The 15,878-nt window shown below is 39.2% G+C and overlaps 1 protein-coding gene across 1 annotated transcript; it reads left to right on the top strand.

Moving 5' to 3' along the window:
• The first annotated feature begins 2,976 nt into the window (after positions 1-2,976).
• On the top strand, positions 2,977-15,484 carry AHG1 (Protein phosphatase 2C family protein). The gene is made up of 4 exons (XM_086597189.1): positions 2,977-3,520; positions 3,602-3,964; positions 4,067-4,172; positions 14,753-15,484. Exons 1-4 carry the CDS (start codon positions 3,068-3,070, stop codon positions 15,088-15,090), a joined length of 1,260 nt encoding a protein of 419 aa, XP_086453315.1. The 5' UTR covers positions 2,977-3,067; the 3' UTR covers positions 15,091-15,484.
• Positions 15,485-15,878: the final 394 nt, after the last annotated feature.

Below are 15,878 nucleotides of genomic sequence, written 5' to 3'. Positions count from 1 at the left end.
ATATGAAGGGTCCATCCAGTCAGTGCCATGTCCGGGAGGACATGCCCAAATCCAGTAGAGACGATGTCTTCTTGAGCATGCCATCAAGTTAGAAGTCTCACTGCCCACAATTGATCTAACGAAGTCCCAAAATAGGAAGATCAGATAATTCCATACACACTATTTACGGGAGTCCACACACTAATATTAATTACTTATAAAGAAACTGTACATGGGATTAACAACAGTAAGGAAAATTGCCAAGTTGAAGCTTAGGTAATTTAGTCCAATCAGCTCATATGCAAATCAATGAATCATGATGTTCTTACTTTACCAAGGAACAATTAAATTGTCGAACAATAACAACCACATAGGTAAAATGAATGCAAACGAAGTAGAACAAATCATGGACCAAAATATCGCCGATATATCCGATATATCGCCGATATATATCGGTATTTTGGTACACCGACATCGATATTTCCGATATATATCAACCGAATATAGAATTCTTTTTTTTCCGATATATATCGGAATTTCCGATATGAAACTTTATATCGCCGATATAATCGATATTTTTGATATAATCGATATATATCGGTTGACTTTTTGACCATTTTAAAATATAAATCCGATATTTCCAATATATTTCCGATATATATCCGATATTATATTTTCGATATATCCGATATTTCCGATATTTTAAATAGTTTGGACTAGTTACCAAAAAAATGGATATATCCGAAATATCCGATATATCCGATATATATCGGTTTTTTAGTACACCGATATATTCATCGATATCGATATTTTGGGCCTTGGAACAAATACCACGTACCAAACTTAATGTGATTCTACAATCATCGACAATCCTGCTACATCCATTGGAGCTCTTGAGAAGATTTCACTGTGCGAAAACGAATAAAGCATTGCAAGATTAAAGCGCTCACCCCTCTCTAATTCTTTCTTCTATCTTCTCAAGTCACTATCTCTCTCTTGAGCCAGCATATTGCAAAAAACCCGCCACAAAGTAGCTTTATGTGCTAAAATTTCATTGTTGTACCTTATTATCAAGTTTCATCGCACTTATGTATATTTATATCTCTAGATGAAGGGTTTTTGCCATATATGGGGATGGTTATATGAACTCCACTTTATAGTGACTCCAAAGTTACTCCACTCCTAAAAGTGGACTTACAAGATGAATTGAGGACTAATTTTTTGTAGAGATATACATCACATAATGAAAAACACCCCCACAAAAAATCAGCTCAATTGAATATATTTAACCGTATCAAAAGTTGTATCGAAATTAAAAAAATATGGGCTGTTGGATAATCCCATAACATTATAAATGATTTTTGATGAGGTTGTACATCTTCAAATGAGCTGATTTTTTGCTAGGATGATCTCTATTGGGTGGAGAACATCTCCACCAAAAATCAACTTATAATTCATTGTATTTAGTGGTGGAGTTTTTTTTTGAGTCACTTGAAGTGGAGTTCATATAACCATCCCCTATATATCATTTTGTAGGTGAAGTTGTGAGTTGTTTTAGATTTTGTACTTATTTAAATTATTTATTTAAAGTCTTTTTAAGAGCCGAGATATATATATAGTGGAGGGATCCGTTTATTATGGTTTTTTATACCATGGTTTATACCACGGCCTTGCAAGATGAGTTAAAAACTAATATTTTGTGGATATGATTTCCTAATTATGGATGGATTTTCTATAAAAATTCGGCTCATTTGGAAATCTTTAACCTATTTAAAAATTGTTGACAACTTTAAATTTTTTTTAACGGTCTAAATTTTTCGATTTTACAATCATCTTTTGACATTGTTAAACACCATCAAATGAGCTGAAATTTTGTGAAAGTGATATTCATAGTTTGTTGGCAATATATATATATATATATATATATATATATATATATATATATATATATATATATATATATATATATATATATATATCGGCAATATATCTAATATATATATCGATTGATTTGGTTTGATTTTTTTTTTTTACGGTTGATCGTTTTTTTTACTATTTGACTGATATTTTTAATATATATTGTTATATATCGGTGATATTTCTGATATATACCAATATTTTGATTGATTTACGAACAGATGGATATCTATTGTATTTATGATATATATCGGTTTTTGGGGTATATGATATGAATCGGAGTTGCATATTATCCTTCTCGATATATTGCCCGACTTCAATATCTTAGGCTGGGCTCACAAATGAATCGGGGTTGCATATTAGCCTTCTCCTGGGAAAAGATGAAGAAATGATTACCCGCACCGAACACCGCCAGAGCGCGCCACGTTGCTCAGTTAAATTCAGTAAAATGAGGGCCAGATAAAATAGTCTCCTCGGTGGACTACTGTGTCTATTTCCTAGGACCCATGTTTCATGTACACCCAGGCATGCTTAGCTTTTCCACTTCATACTCCATTATCCAACAAACACAGCAGACTTTCTCCGTACTTTAATCATGTCCACAAACTCTCATTCCCCAAAACACCTCACTCTAGTGCATCTCGAGATGTAACAAATCATCCAATGTGTCATCAATTTGACAACCCATGTCAGTCACCCATTGTGTCGTGGTCCTTAATCATCCTGCCACGTATGTCACCATCAAAGTCCCAAGGAGAATTTGAAACGTAAAGTTATTGTTCCACGTGGTAAAGTGTTAGTGTACCTTGTTAATTGGCCCACGTACATAACACTATCAAATCATTTTAAGATCTCGACACGTGTAACATAGCGGTCCACTCTACCCCACCAAATCCAAAATCTCTCAGACGAATAGTTACCAATTTCTCACTCCACGTGAAATTGCTTGAATAAACGTCATAATACACCACGTGTCATCAAACTGAAGATTTGAAGTCGGTGACAGACAATCCGGGCAGTTCGGTCATCTGCCCTAAAAAACACGACTATTCTAACAAAACCAAGACTTAAAAAAAAAACTCAACTCACGTAGATGTTTCCATCTTTCTTACTCAAACAGAAGAACTATGAGAGTGCCTTATTTTCTTTTCTTTTATGTTCTTGATCGACGATGGGTGGTGTGTCTCAACACATTGTGACTGAAGAAGAATCACCAAAGAAATACAAAGAAGCTCGTCGTCGTAGAATTGAAATGCGTCGTTTCGGCACTTCTTTAGATTCTCAAGGAAACCGGAATCGTAAGGAATCAAAAATTGATAATATTGATATTTCGACCGATAGGAAACGTAAACGGTCTGCTGAAATGAATGAGCCTTTATCGTCTTCATCTTCTTCCGGTGGTGGTGAAGTAGAACCTATATCAACAACGATGATGCCATCTACATCGAGGCAGAATCCAGCTACGGTTCATGTACTTCCAGTTTATGGTGCAGTTGCAGTTTCAGGTCGTTCCCGTGAAATGGAAGATGCTGTATCTGTACGGCCTGACTTTTGCCGTCCGGTCATTTCGTGCCGTAAACCAGTACATTTCTTTGCTGTCTATGACGGACATGGTGGTTCACAAGTAAATTTTAAAACTGAATTTTATGTAAAGTAATTTACTTGAATTTTAATACTTAGTTAATAATGACATTAATTATCTTAGGTGGCGACACTCTGTAAGGAGAGTATGCACGTGTTCTTAGAAGGAGAGTTAATGAGAGAGACGGACGCGAGTGTTGGTACAGCTTCAACTTCACCAGCAGAAGTAGAAATACAAGAAAGTTGGAAATTTGCATTGGAAAAAAGTTTTGAGAGAATGGATGAAATAGCATTAAGTACATGTGCATGCGGGGGTATGGGATCATCATGTGGTTGTGATAGCGGTGGTTTAAGTTGTGAAATAGTTGGTTCAACTGCTGTTGTTGCTCTTCTCACACTTGATAAAATTATCGTAGCTAATTGTGGTGACTCTCGTGCTGTTCTTAGTCGTGGTGGTAGAGCTATTCCTCTCTCTTTTGATCACAAGGTCCTTCACTCTCGTTTTAAGTTAGTGCGCGGGCCCACATTTCTCATTTTATTGTTTGCTTTTTTATGGTTGCTAATTTATTGTGTTTTTAAAATGTTGCAGCCAGATAGACCAGATGAGTTGGCAAGAATAGAGGCAGCAGGAGGGAGAGTAATTTACTTAAATGGAGCACGAGTTCAAGGGATACTAGCTATGTCCCGTGCATTAGGTGATTAGTAATCCTCTTTTCTTATGTTTTGTGCCTTCTTGTTTAATTTTTGGGTCGTTGATATTTTGAAAACGAAAAGTTAAAAAGTCTGTATCAATCGAAAGTACCAAACACCAATTATAATAAAGTAGATAAGAAAGGTTAGCGCTAATAAAATGATTCTCTGATAATTGCATTTGCAAGCTCCACGTGGGGATGCAACGTTGAATTTGAAATTGTGAACAATTTGGTGGGGTCAGCTTTAGAGTAGCCTACTAAGATGTGTCACTTGTCAGTACCTTAGTCAAGACTCAAGAGTGACAAATTTTGTGGTTCATTGTACATTGTATTCGCTGGAGAGGGGGAAGTTCGGGGAACTGAACTTCGATGCTGAACGGCCCAAACCCATTACCGTCCATGGCACTATATGTGATGCCGGACCTTGAATATGAGTTGCCAATATCCAGGAAAATATGGGACTAGTGGAATTTTTTTGAGAAAAAAGAGTAGTGAATTACTAAAATAAACATGTGTTTTTACTTTAGAAACTCCCAGTATTGAACTGATAGACAATACATTCAGGTCCATGTTAGAAACAGAAACTATCAATATTAGTTTATGAAAATCCAACATACATTACATGGATGGATAATTCAACACCAAGGGTTTAAAGGTGGATCTCACTCCAACTAGTAAAAAGTTGCCTTGGTAAAACCCCACCCACTAGGCCCAGCCACAGCTAGGGATGTGAAGTTAGGTTTCATTTTTCGGTCTTTTAAGAGTCAAATTACAAAACAAAAGTTGTCCTATTTGACTGGTCATAATATTAACTATTAGGTCCGATAACCAGACATAGGCCAAGCCCATTTATGATACGAGTTGTTGTGTATTAGAAGTGTCGCCCTCTTCCAATAACTGAAAGAGACCCATATAATGATCACATGTAGGAGTGTAAGACGTACCTTGGTGGCTTGGTTCTATTCTTAGTATTGACTCTTGAGACTGCAGCATGTACTGACTGTTGGAATTTTCCTTTTTGGTATTTCAAATTATTTATGTGAGCATCAACTCAAGGGATACTAGCTATGTCCCTTGCATTAGGTGATTAGTAGTCCTCTTATGTTTTGTGGTTTCTTGTTTAATTTTTGGGTCGTTGATATTTTGAATAGTAATCCTCTTATGTTTTGTGGCTTCTTGTTTAATTTTTGGGTCGTTGATATTTTGAAAACAAAAAGTTAAATTGTTTAAGGGTATGGTTCCACGTGTCAGTCCGTCATATTAAAAGTTTGTATCAATCGAAAGTACCAAACACCAATTATAAAGTAGATAAAGAAAGGTTAGCGCTAATAAATTGATTCTCTGATACTTGCATTTGCATGCTCCAAGTGGGGATGCAATGTCGAATTTGAAATTTCGAACAATTTGGTGGGGTCAGCTACGTAGCCTACTAAGACGTGTCACTTGTCAGTACCTGGTCAAGACTCAAGAGTAAGCTTTTGTGGTTCATTGTACATTGTATTCGCTGGAAAAGGGGAAGTCCGGGGAACTTAACTTCTATGCTGAACGGCCCAAACCCATTACAGTCCATGGCACTATATGTACTGTCAGACCTTGAATATGAGTTGTCAATATCCAGGAAAATATGGGACTGGTGGAAATTTGTTGAGAAAAGAGTAATGAATTACTAAAATAAGCATATGTTTTTACTTTAGAAACTCCCAGTATTGGACTATTGGACTGATAGACACTACATTCAGGTCCATGGAAAATAAGGGAAAAGGATGGCAAATTAGGGGACTCGCATATTAGAAAATAGAAACTATTAATATCGGTTTATGAAAATCCAACATACATTACATGGGATAGATGGATAATCCAACACCAAGGCTTTAAAGGTGGATCTCACTCCAACTAGTAAAAAGTTGCCTTGGATACAACCCCACCCCACTAGGCCCAACCACAGTTAGGAATGTGAAGTTAGGTTTAATTTTTCGGTCTTTTAAGAGTTGAATTACAAAACAAAAGTTGTCCTATTTGACTGGTCATAATATTAACTATTAGTTCCGATAACCAGACATAGGTCAGGCCCATTTATGATATGAGTTGTTGTGTACTAGAACTGTCGTCCTCTTCCATATAGTGATCACATGTAGGAATGCAGGACGTGCCTTGGTGGCTTGGTTTTATTCTCAGTCTAGAAGATCAACAAGTGTGATCTTTCTCTTATTGTATTTTGTGTGAGTCTCACATTGATCGGTAAACTCTTAGAAACTAGTTTTGCAGTCTATAGTATTGCTTTAGTCCCACATTGGTTTTTTTTTTTGCTAAAGATAATTCATTATCGATGAATCAACCTCGGAAAACAGATGTCTCGCATATCATGGTTAATCCACCCTCCTAAGAACGGAGGAGGAATTACATTCCAAACAAACGCGAACTTGGGTATCCAAAATCTCCAATTCTCCGGAATTTGAACCAAATGATCGTGTTGTTGCCCATCCCGAAATTCAGTTTGCTACCATAGCGTGGTTTGCTTCCCTATAAATCCATCGCGATGATAAAATTCCCATCCTTCATCAAATTTCCATAATTTGCTTCCCTATAAATCCATTAGTAACGAGTTGATGTAGAAGACATGATAAAAATTCCCATCCTTCATCAAATCTCCGCCAAAAAGCTTCCATTTCCATAATAAATTCTTGAAACAAAAGCTAACTTGGGTAAAAATCTCCATTCTCGAATTTGAACCAAATGATCTTTATTAGTAACGAGTTGATGTAGAATAAATCCATCGATGATAAAATTCCCATCCTTCATCAAATCCCGAATTTCCATAATAAATTCTTGCAATCCGTTTTATTAGTAACGAAGTTGACCACATTACATTAGCAAGGTTTAATTCTCATTGCCTTTGATTCCTATCCTCGGCACCAAAGTCTCGCCATAAAAGCGATTCATAAGCAATCGATGCTGCAATGGCCAAAACGAAATTCCCATTATCACCTCTTAATACACACCCAAAAGCTTTCAAGAAGCACCGGATTCCCATGCGATGATCCATCGGTGTTTAATTTAAACCACCCCCTCGGGGGACAATCCCATTTGACCCGAATCTCCATCAAGTTATGACCATTTGGTTTGTTTTCGCCATTGATATACTCCATTGTTGCTGCCATCCTTTTGGCTTTTATCACAGATGCTAGTGGAAATTGTTTTGTGTCGGTGAACTTTTTTCCATTTCTTGCGAACCAGATATACCATAGACCAGCACCCAAAGTTGTGAGCCATGTTCTTGAACCATCCGCACTTCCAAGGCATTTCATCATATGGATTAGTCACTCACTCATCTGATTGATGTCGAAGTGTGCTATGGAAACAGACAGACCTAAACCCAGCCATACTCCCCTCGCAAATGGGCATTGGAAGAAAAGATGCTTTAAAGATTCTTCCTCCTCCAAACACAGTGAGCACCGAGCCTCAACTTGGAAACCTCGATGACGTAGTAAATCAGAAGTCGGTATCAGTTGATGTGTAAGCTGCCACAAAAAAAAACGAACCTTTTGCGGAAGGTTGAGTTTCCAAATTTTGGAGAAGATGGGAACTTTCTCTTTATCCGGATCACGATAATTTTGCATCATATTGTAGGCTTTTGACATCATATCTCCCATATTTATTAGGCCACCGTAGGTAGAGTCCTCTTTTTTGTGATTGTCGAGGGATAGAGATGATCCTTTTCGCATATTCATCAAAACTCCTCGATAAGTCTCGTATTCCATTGTCTATGTACTGGATCAATGAAGTCGCACACTCGGTCCATCAAACAGCCATTCGGTTTAACCATCAAGGGCATTTTAATTGGAGTCCCCGGAATCCAATTATCCCTCCAGGCTCGAATTGAGATGCCATCCCCAACCTTCCATCTCCTTCCTATAACCAACATATTCCTTAAATAAAACATAGATCTCCAGGTTCTTGATGCACCTGTGCTAAGATGGGCATGCATAAAATGTTGGTTCTTGAAATACTTGTCTTTCATTTGTGTCGCCCATAATGATCTTGGATTGCATAATTCCCATGCCTTCTTCCCCAAAAGAGCCAAATTTTGCATCTGAAGGTCCTTGATTCCCAAGCCTCCGAACTGAATTGGTGTACAAGCTAAATCCCATCCAAAGTAATGCATTTTCCTTTCTCCTGGTTCTTGCGCCCAAAGGAAATTCCTTTTAATTTTATCCATATCCTCAATAATGTTCATCGGAATCTGTATACAGGCCATGATATGTGTCGGTAAAGCCGACAAGACAGAATTGATTAAAGTCAGTCGCCCTCCTTTGGAAAGCAAGGACGCCTTCCACGATGCAAGTCTGTTGTTAAACTTTTGAATCAACGGCAAGAAGTGACTTCGTTTATTCTTCCCATTGAATACCGGTGGAATTCCCAAATAAGTAGGGAACTTATGAGTACATGGCATGCCAAAAATCCGATGAAAGATCCTTATTTCAGTCTCCGGTAACCCTTTGTGGTGAAGGAATTGTGACTTTGTTTTATTTATACTCTGACCTGAGGCCTCGCAGTATCTGTCCAGGCATCTGCTAATTTCATCTGCTTCTTGAACCGATCCTTTCCCAAAAATAATGGTATCGTCAGCATACATGAGGTGGGTGATCGGTGAGTTATTCCTGGAAAGTTTAATTCCATGAACCAGCCCTTGCTCTTGTAGTTTATTGAGATTCAGAGAAAGGACCTCAGCACAAAGTACAAACAGGAAAGGAGACATAGGATCGCCTTGACGAAGTCCCCGTGTAGGGGAGAAGAAACCAAAAGTGGATCCATTGAGTAGAATTGAAAACGTCGGGCTTTTAACACAGAACATCACCTTCCTAATCCAGTTTTCCCCAAAGCCAAATCTGATTAGAACCTCCTCAAGAAAAGGCCATTCAATTTTGTCGTAGGCTTTGTGCATATCCAGCTTCAGGCCAAATCGTTTGGCATTTACATTTGTTCTGTTCTTGATAACATGGAAGGCCTCATGTGCTAGTAGGGCATTATCATGTATGGATCTCCCCCAGAGAAAGGCGCTGGGGGGCCTATAATTCGTTGGAGGATCGGTCTCATTCTTCTCACAATTATCTTCGCAATGATCTTGTAACTTACATTTGTTAGACTGATGGGCCTGAAGTGCTCAGCTGCAGATGGATGTTGCACTTTGGGGATAAGCACAATATTGGTATGGTTGAGCTCTTTACTGAAGGTACCTAAGTTAAAGAATTGTTGAACAAGGGCATTTACTTTTTCGTGAATCTCCTCCCAGTATGTCTTATAGAACACTGCCTGAAATCCATCAGGCCCCGGAGCCTTGTAGGATCCAATGTTCTTAACAGCCCACCAGATTTCATCATGCGAAATTGCTCTATTCAAAGAAGAGTTATCCTCCGGAGTTACCAGGAGTGGGATCACATCCATTAACATTGCATCAGTTTCTGGGTTCGATGTGGTCAGTAAATTGGAGTAGTAATCTATCAGATGATTTCCAATCTCCTTCCGCTGTGTCAACACCTCTCCATTTAACTGTACCAATCTATTAATGTCATTTCTTCTCCTTCTATTAATCACCATAGAATGGAAATATTTCGTATTCAGTTCACCCATTCCGTACCAGTCATGTCTAGCCTTTTGTCCCCAGTGTATGTCCTTCAACTCCAAAACCGCTTCATACTCCAAGAGTAGTTCTTGTTCTTGCTGCAGCTGTAGGTCAGTTGGACTCCCACTTCGATGTTGTTGCTGTTGGCAATGTTTGATTTTCAAGTCCAACCGATTCAGTTTATAATCCAAGTTGCCAAAACTGTTATGATTCCACTCAATAAGATCGGTTCTACATGCCGCTAATCTTTTACAAAAGGAATATGAAGGAGATCCATAGAACTCTTGCGCCATGATATTTTGGATTACACGTCGGTAACCATCATCCCTGGTCCACATGGCCTCAAACCTGAAAGGCCTCTTGAGTTTCGGTTTATATGGTTCAAAGATCAGGTGGAGCATCTTATGATCTGAAGCCAGTGTGGCTTTATGGTATATCATAGCATTTGGGAACATTCCTCTCCAGTTGGTTGAACACAAGGCACGGTCAAGCCTTTTAGACACTCTGTTAAGAAAACTCATGCGTTTGTCCGGTGAAGATTGGTCCAACAAAACCCAAATCCATAAAAGCACAATTTTGAATCATATCTGCAAAAGGTTGACACTGCCATTGATACACAAGTCTACCACCCCTTTTCTCCCCTCTATACAAAATGTCGTTGAAATCGCCAGCACATAACCAGGCTTGGTTATTACCCGGGTTCAAACTTTCCAGCATTTGCCATTGCTCTTTTCTCACAGAAAAATCATTACTTCCATAAATTCCAGAGAAAAACCAAGAAGTACTATTTTCATTAATTTTCGCCTGAATGATCCAAGAATCCACATATTCTATATGAAGGTCTACATCATCATCCCACAATAACCATAAACCACCAGAAAGGCCTCTTGCTGGAACTACAAAAGACAGATAACCACTCCTCATATTCCTTATAATACTATTAGATTTTAATAAGCTAGCCTTAGTTTCACACAAAAAGATAATTTTTGGTCTCGACTTCTTGATAACATCCTTCAGCTCTCTTACTGTCGAGGTGAGACCCATACCTCGACAGTTCCAAATTAAACAACTCATGGCGCCTTGTGGAGCTGTCTTCGGGCAGCTGCCTTCACCGTCTGAACTTTATGTCGCCTTCCAGAGAGGCCAATTGTGTTTCCAATTGAGGAGATAGAATTCTCATCACCACCTGTGTTTAATGCTGATTTGCGCCTCTGCTCACGGTCTTGGAACATACTCCCATCAAATTCTATCTGACGCTGTGCATTCCTCATCTCATTGTTATCCCGCTGTGTCATTCCATGTTCAATCTCCTGTCTTTTATAAGGCAATGAATTTTCACCAATGAGGTCTGATTCAGAATACCCAGAGAGGTCCACATAGGGGATATTGGTTGGGTCATTAATCATACCTTGAGAAGTCAGTACATAGGAAGTATTTGGAAGCCCATTCATATGTTGGCCTGGGATTTGGGAACTAAACACCAACGCATTCGGAAACTGAGTGTCATAGTTAACCGGATTGTTATTGATAGTCCATTCATTATTCATCTGGCTAGAAGGTCCCAGGTTAGTAGGGTGTACAACATATGGCTCAGGGGAATTAATTTCCATGATCAGAGGTTCTTTTCCCTTGTCCTGTCTACGGCGGCAGTGTTGTTCACGCAAATCGTCTCGGATTGGTGAAGGCCTGTTGCTGTGTTCTTGCAAATAGTCTTCCCGAAGCCGTAGCGGTTGATACACTCTTGGTACATCAAACTGGTTGAGAAGGGATACTGCACTAACAGGACGGTCAGGCATTGGTTTGGGGAAGATTCTTGTTTTCGGATTATACATCTCAAAACGCTGTCCATTTGATGTGAACTGGGGTTCCACACTTAAATCCGCATCTGCTATATTGCATGAAGCTTGATGATGGCCAATGAAACCACATTTGAAGCAGCATACTGGTAGATTTTCATAAGAGAACTGAACCCATTCAACTCCATTGACAGCTTCCGGTAGTTTAAATCCAGGCGGTATCGGGTCAGAAATGTCCATTAGAACTTTTACTCGAGTCAGTTGCACAAAATCATTGTGTTTGGGGTATAACTCCATATGAAAGAGTTGATTTGGAGAAAAACATCCTGAATCTATCAGATTACCCTCCACAATTTCCCTATCCTGAAAGATTTCTGGAAAGTTAATGAGCTGCATCCACACAAAAAACTTATTGAAGTCTAGATCTCTATGCTCCTTCATTTCCATCCATGGCACAATTTGCAGAATGTGTTGAGATACAACCCACGGTTGAGCTTGTAAAATCATTTCAATCTGGTGTTGGTTTTCCATCCACACTTGATAAATATCCCCTTTATAAAGATGCATTTCAGTGATCCTAAATGGAGCCCATGTTTTTTCAAGGTTCAGTTTGAAAGTTCCAGCCAAAAGTTTCCCATCTAGAATCTTGACAAAGAGACTAAGTTTATTACGTTCCAGGAGTTTTGCTTTCATTCGGTCTGAGTAATTGATTGAAGGAGCCGATCGGTAAGACATTTTGATTTTTGTGGCAAAGTCAGAAGAAAGGTTTTCAATTGGATTTGGATTGTTGAGGTTGATGGAAGCTTTTCCTTTTGATGGGGTTTTGGATGAAACCATGGTTGTAGTAACAAAATCTACTGATGAGAACTGTGAGAAAGGAACGAGCACCAGAAACTGGTTTATATAGCCAGTTAAGAGAATCCATTCTTCAGTCATCACATCCGGATGAGAAAAAAAATTCATTACCGCCAACCAGTCAGCCAATCGACAATCAAGAAGAAGAAAAGTTCTGGCCTTTCCAATGTAATCCTTTCAAAACACCCTTAAAACTTCTGATTCCGCCGTCTAAAAACCCGCATGCGTTACTTAAACACATCATGACTCCTAAAGCCCAATCAGACTACTTCAGATCCAATCAAAGCTACAAACCCACCTGGAGATAGCAAAGCAGACCTAGAATCCCTTCACATTCTTCTAAAAGCTGAGAAAACCGGCTTCTATGTGAATGATTCGGCCTGACTCGGTACTTGAAAAACAAACTCGGCCTGACTCGGCTTCCCACATTGGTTAGTAACTCTTTGTGAGTGACTTAAATCTCAATATAAAGGTTTGTAGTCATCAACCAAAGATATTCAATAATTGTGACCTATGCCTATGCCCACCACAGAAGTTGTGTTGCTGTTCTAGTAGAGTAGACTAGCTAATTGTTCTTAGTTCTTAGTTAGGCCAGGCTCGTAAGTCAGAAGATGAAGCTAATCACTCTTAGTTAGGCCAGGCTCGTAAGTCAGAAGATGAAGCTAATCACTCTTAGTTAGACCGGGATCAAAAGCATCTGAACTTGGCCGGAGGAAATGCTTCTCCAGATGCAGCTATATTCAAGTTCGAGTACACCAGTAGGTCAGCTATTAGTCTACACCAGTAGGTTACGGGCTATTAGTCTACACCAGTAGGCGATTAAGAATCCATAGGATGATAGAAGTGAGAAAGGTCTGGTCGCGCGTATCGACGTAAGAGCCAAAGTAGAAGTGAGAAAGGTAGGTCTATGTGTACGCAATATCCGTCAGCAGGTTCTTGGGTGATGATTATAGAAATGAGCCAGGTTGTTCCACCACAGGATCCAGAACACCTAAACTCGAAAGAGCGTACCGGATAAAGCTAGGTCAATCTGGAAGGTCAGGCTCAAAAGCATCAGAATGAAATGGAACTTGAGCATTAAGTGACGCTGCCTGAAGGTATGGCTATTCATACCCAATAGTAGGTGATTCGATGAATCCTGACAGAAGTGAAAAAGGTCTGGGCATGAGACCACAAGATCCAAAGTAGAAAGAGCGAGAAAGGGAGGTCCTTGTCATAGAAGGCCCAACAGCTGGAACTTGAGAACCAACGACTAGGTACTGAAGCCGTACTAGTCCTAGTTAGCTTGGTACATGTCCGAGTCCGCAAATAGCTGCTAACTAGTAGTTAGTGCTTCCCCAGATGCTGCTATATTCGCCGGCTTTCATAAGTATGTCTGAGACTCCTAATATAGGTCTGACTTACCCTACCGACCGGTGCCTTTAGGTAAGGATAGCTGAAAAAGAAAGTGACTACTATTTCAGCCTGTGGCGCCTATACTCTAAGCGTAGTGATCGGTCCTGCCCATGGTAACATGAAATCCAGAGATTCGCCGATCATTTGGCCATCGACAGATCGAAGTCAAGAATGCAAAAGCCTGTAACTGGAAAGCTCTTGCTAATGCTATTGTCAGAGATTCAAGACTGAACTGAACGGAGCGCATGCTCGTGATTTAGACCGCCTAAATCAGTCTGGCTTATAAAGAGCCTTCTCTATCAATATAGAGGTTATGTCACTCACAAATACTTATACTCACTGTCATAGACCAGTGGTACTGTTTGTCCCCTTATGCTTTTTTCACTTTGATGATGTAAAACCCTGTCCCGGGTTGAATTATAGTGTACAAACGTTGACCTATGGGATTATATGAAGAAAACATAAGGTTAATGGGCTTCTTCAGTTTCCCGGGTCTGGATGAACAACTATTTATGCTTTCCTTGGATACACAATGTTCTGGAAGAGTGGCACGTGTTCCCGGGATAGACAATAGCCTTTTAGTGCCTTAAAAAAGCCTGAATTCATATATATTGATATGCCAGGATTCTTATGACTTGTGACAGTGTCAATGGGCGGTAGCCTGTTATAATTAGTTAGAGGAATTGTTGAGATTGAGATACGTATGACTATCCAAGTTCAGTTTCTGTACAGATGATAGATAGACAGTAGACGATAGGAAAACTAATTCCAATTTTAATACTTGAATCTTGAAGGATGTGCTAGCTAAGATTTGGACTCATAGTAGTTGTTAAATGAGTGAGCAGTGTTGTCTAGCTAGTTATTACTTGTCCAAAGAACTTACTCATTTTTCTTGTGTGGACCTATTATGTAAGCAGGTGACAAGTATTTAAAACCAGTGGTAATCTCAAAGCCAGATATAAGCTTCACGAATAGGACATCCGAAGATGAATGCTTGATTCTTGCAAGTGATGGTTTGTGGGATGTGTTATCAAATGAGATGGCTTGTGACGTGGCTCGTAGGTGTCTCCTTGAAGGAAATTCATCCACAAATGCAAAAGTCCTTGATAATATACGTGAAACTCAAACAACTGAAGAAAGTTTAAATGAACAATCACAATCTAGATGCTCAATTGCGGCTGCATTGCTCACACGCCTTGCACTAGGACGAAGAAGTGCTGACAATATCAGTGTCATAGTAATCGATCTAAAATGATCATGTAGTTGTGATCACTGATTTTGAGGGTTAGGTTTCTCTTCTCATAAGATAGTTAGAGGCAGAGAAAGATCTGTACAGGGTTATACAATGCATATAACTATGTGCATAGCAAGCTGATAAGATCGAGCGCTATTTTGAGTATGTGCTGGTAACGGCATTGTCTCAAGTCACTAGGAGCTAGCATATCCTTCCATACGTATGTAATGTTCAGTTAGAATCTGTACATTGGAAACCTTATATGCCAAGTGTTTTATGATTTTTCTTTATCTTTTTTGTTGTTGTTGTTTAAACTTTAAAGTGGTCTGAGATTATGATTTGTTAATGTGAAATTCCATGAATGTATTCTATTCAATTGAAAGACATCAATTGATTTTGTACATAAAATTTTTCACTTTTTCGTCCTTAACGATATTTGATCTATATTTTCCATTCTAGTATCTTAGCTTCAGCTACTGCTGTCTGCTGAGTTTAAATTGAACTACAATCTATTCCCCGTTTTTCTTTTATCAGTAAATAACGATTTACTGATGGCAGATCGATAAAATTGCAGGGAACTGGATGGGTATTCTCCCATCTCACATGCCTATGACACCCATACTAGGGGTGGGAATTTGGCCCTAACGACCCTAACCCGCCCCGACCGACCCGACTCTAAGCCCTATAAAGCCCTTACAACTAAAGTCCTCACAGAGTTTAGGGCAGGGCAGACCCGGCCCTAATGCTTTCTAAGGCAGGGTCAGGGCTAAGGTTCTGAAACATAGGCCCGACTCTAACTAAGCCCTAAC

This window comes from Coptis chinensis, chromosome 3 (assembly GCF_015680905.1).
Source record: "Coptis chinensis isolate HL-2020 chromosome 3, ASM1568090v1, whole genome shotgun sequence".
Lineage (NCBI taxonomy): Eukaryota > Viridiplantae > Streptophyta > Magnoliopsida > Ranunculales > Ranunculaceae > Coptis > Coptis chinensis.
Note: the sequence above shows the minus strand (reverse complement) of the source record. Positions and strands in the feature narration are given on the sequence as shown.

Excerpts from the sequence above, each read along its gene's own strand:
- AHG1 (XM_086597189.1), top strand. The coding sequence starts at position 3,068 with ATGGGTGGTGTGTCTCAACACATTGTGACTGAAGAAGAATCACCAAAG. Across the intron at positions 3,521-3,601 it reads ACGGACATGGTGGTTCACAA|GTGGCGACACTCTGTAAGGA; the intron begins GTAAATTTTAAA and ends TAATTATCTTAG. Across the intron at positions 3,965-4,066 it reads CTCTCTCTTTTGATCACAAG|CCAGATAGACCAGATGAGTT; the intron begins GTCCTTCACTCT and ends AAAATGTTGCAG.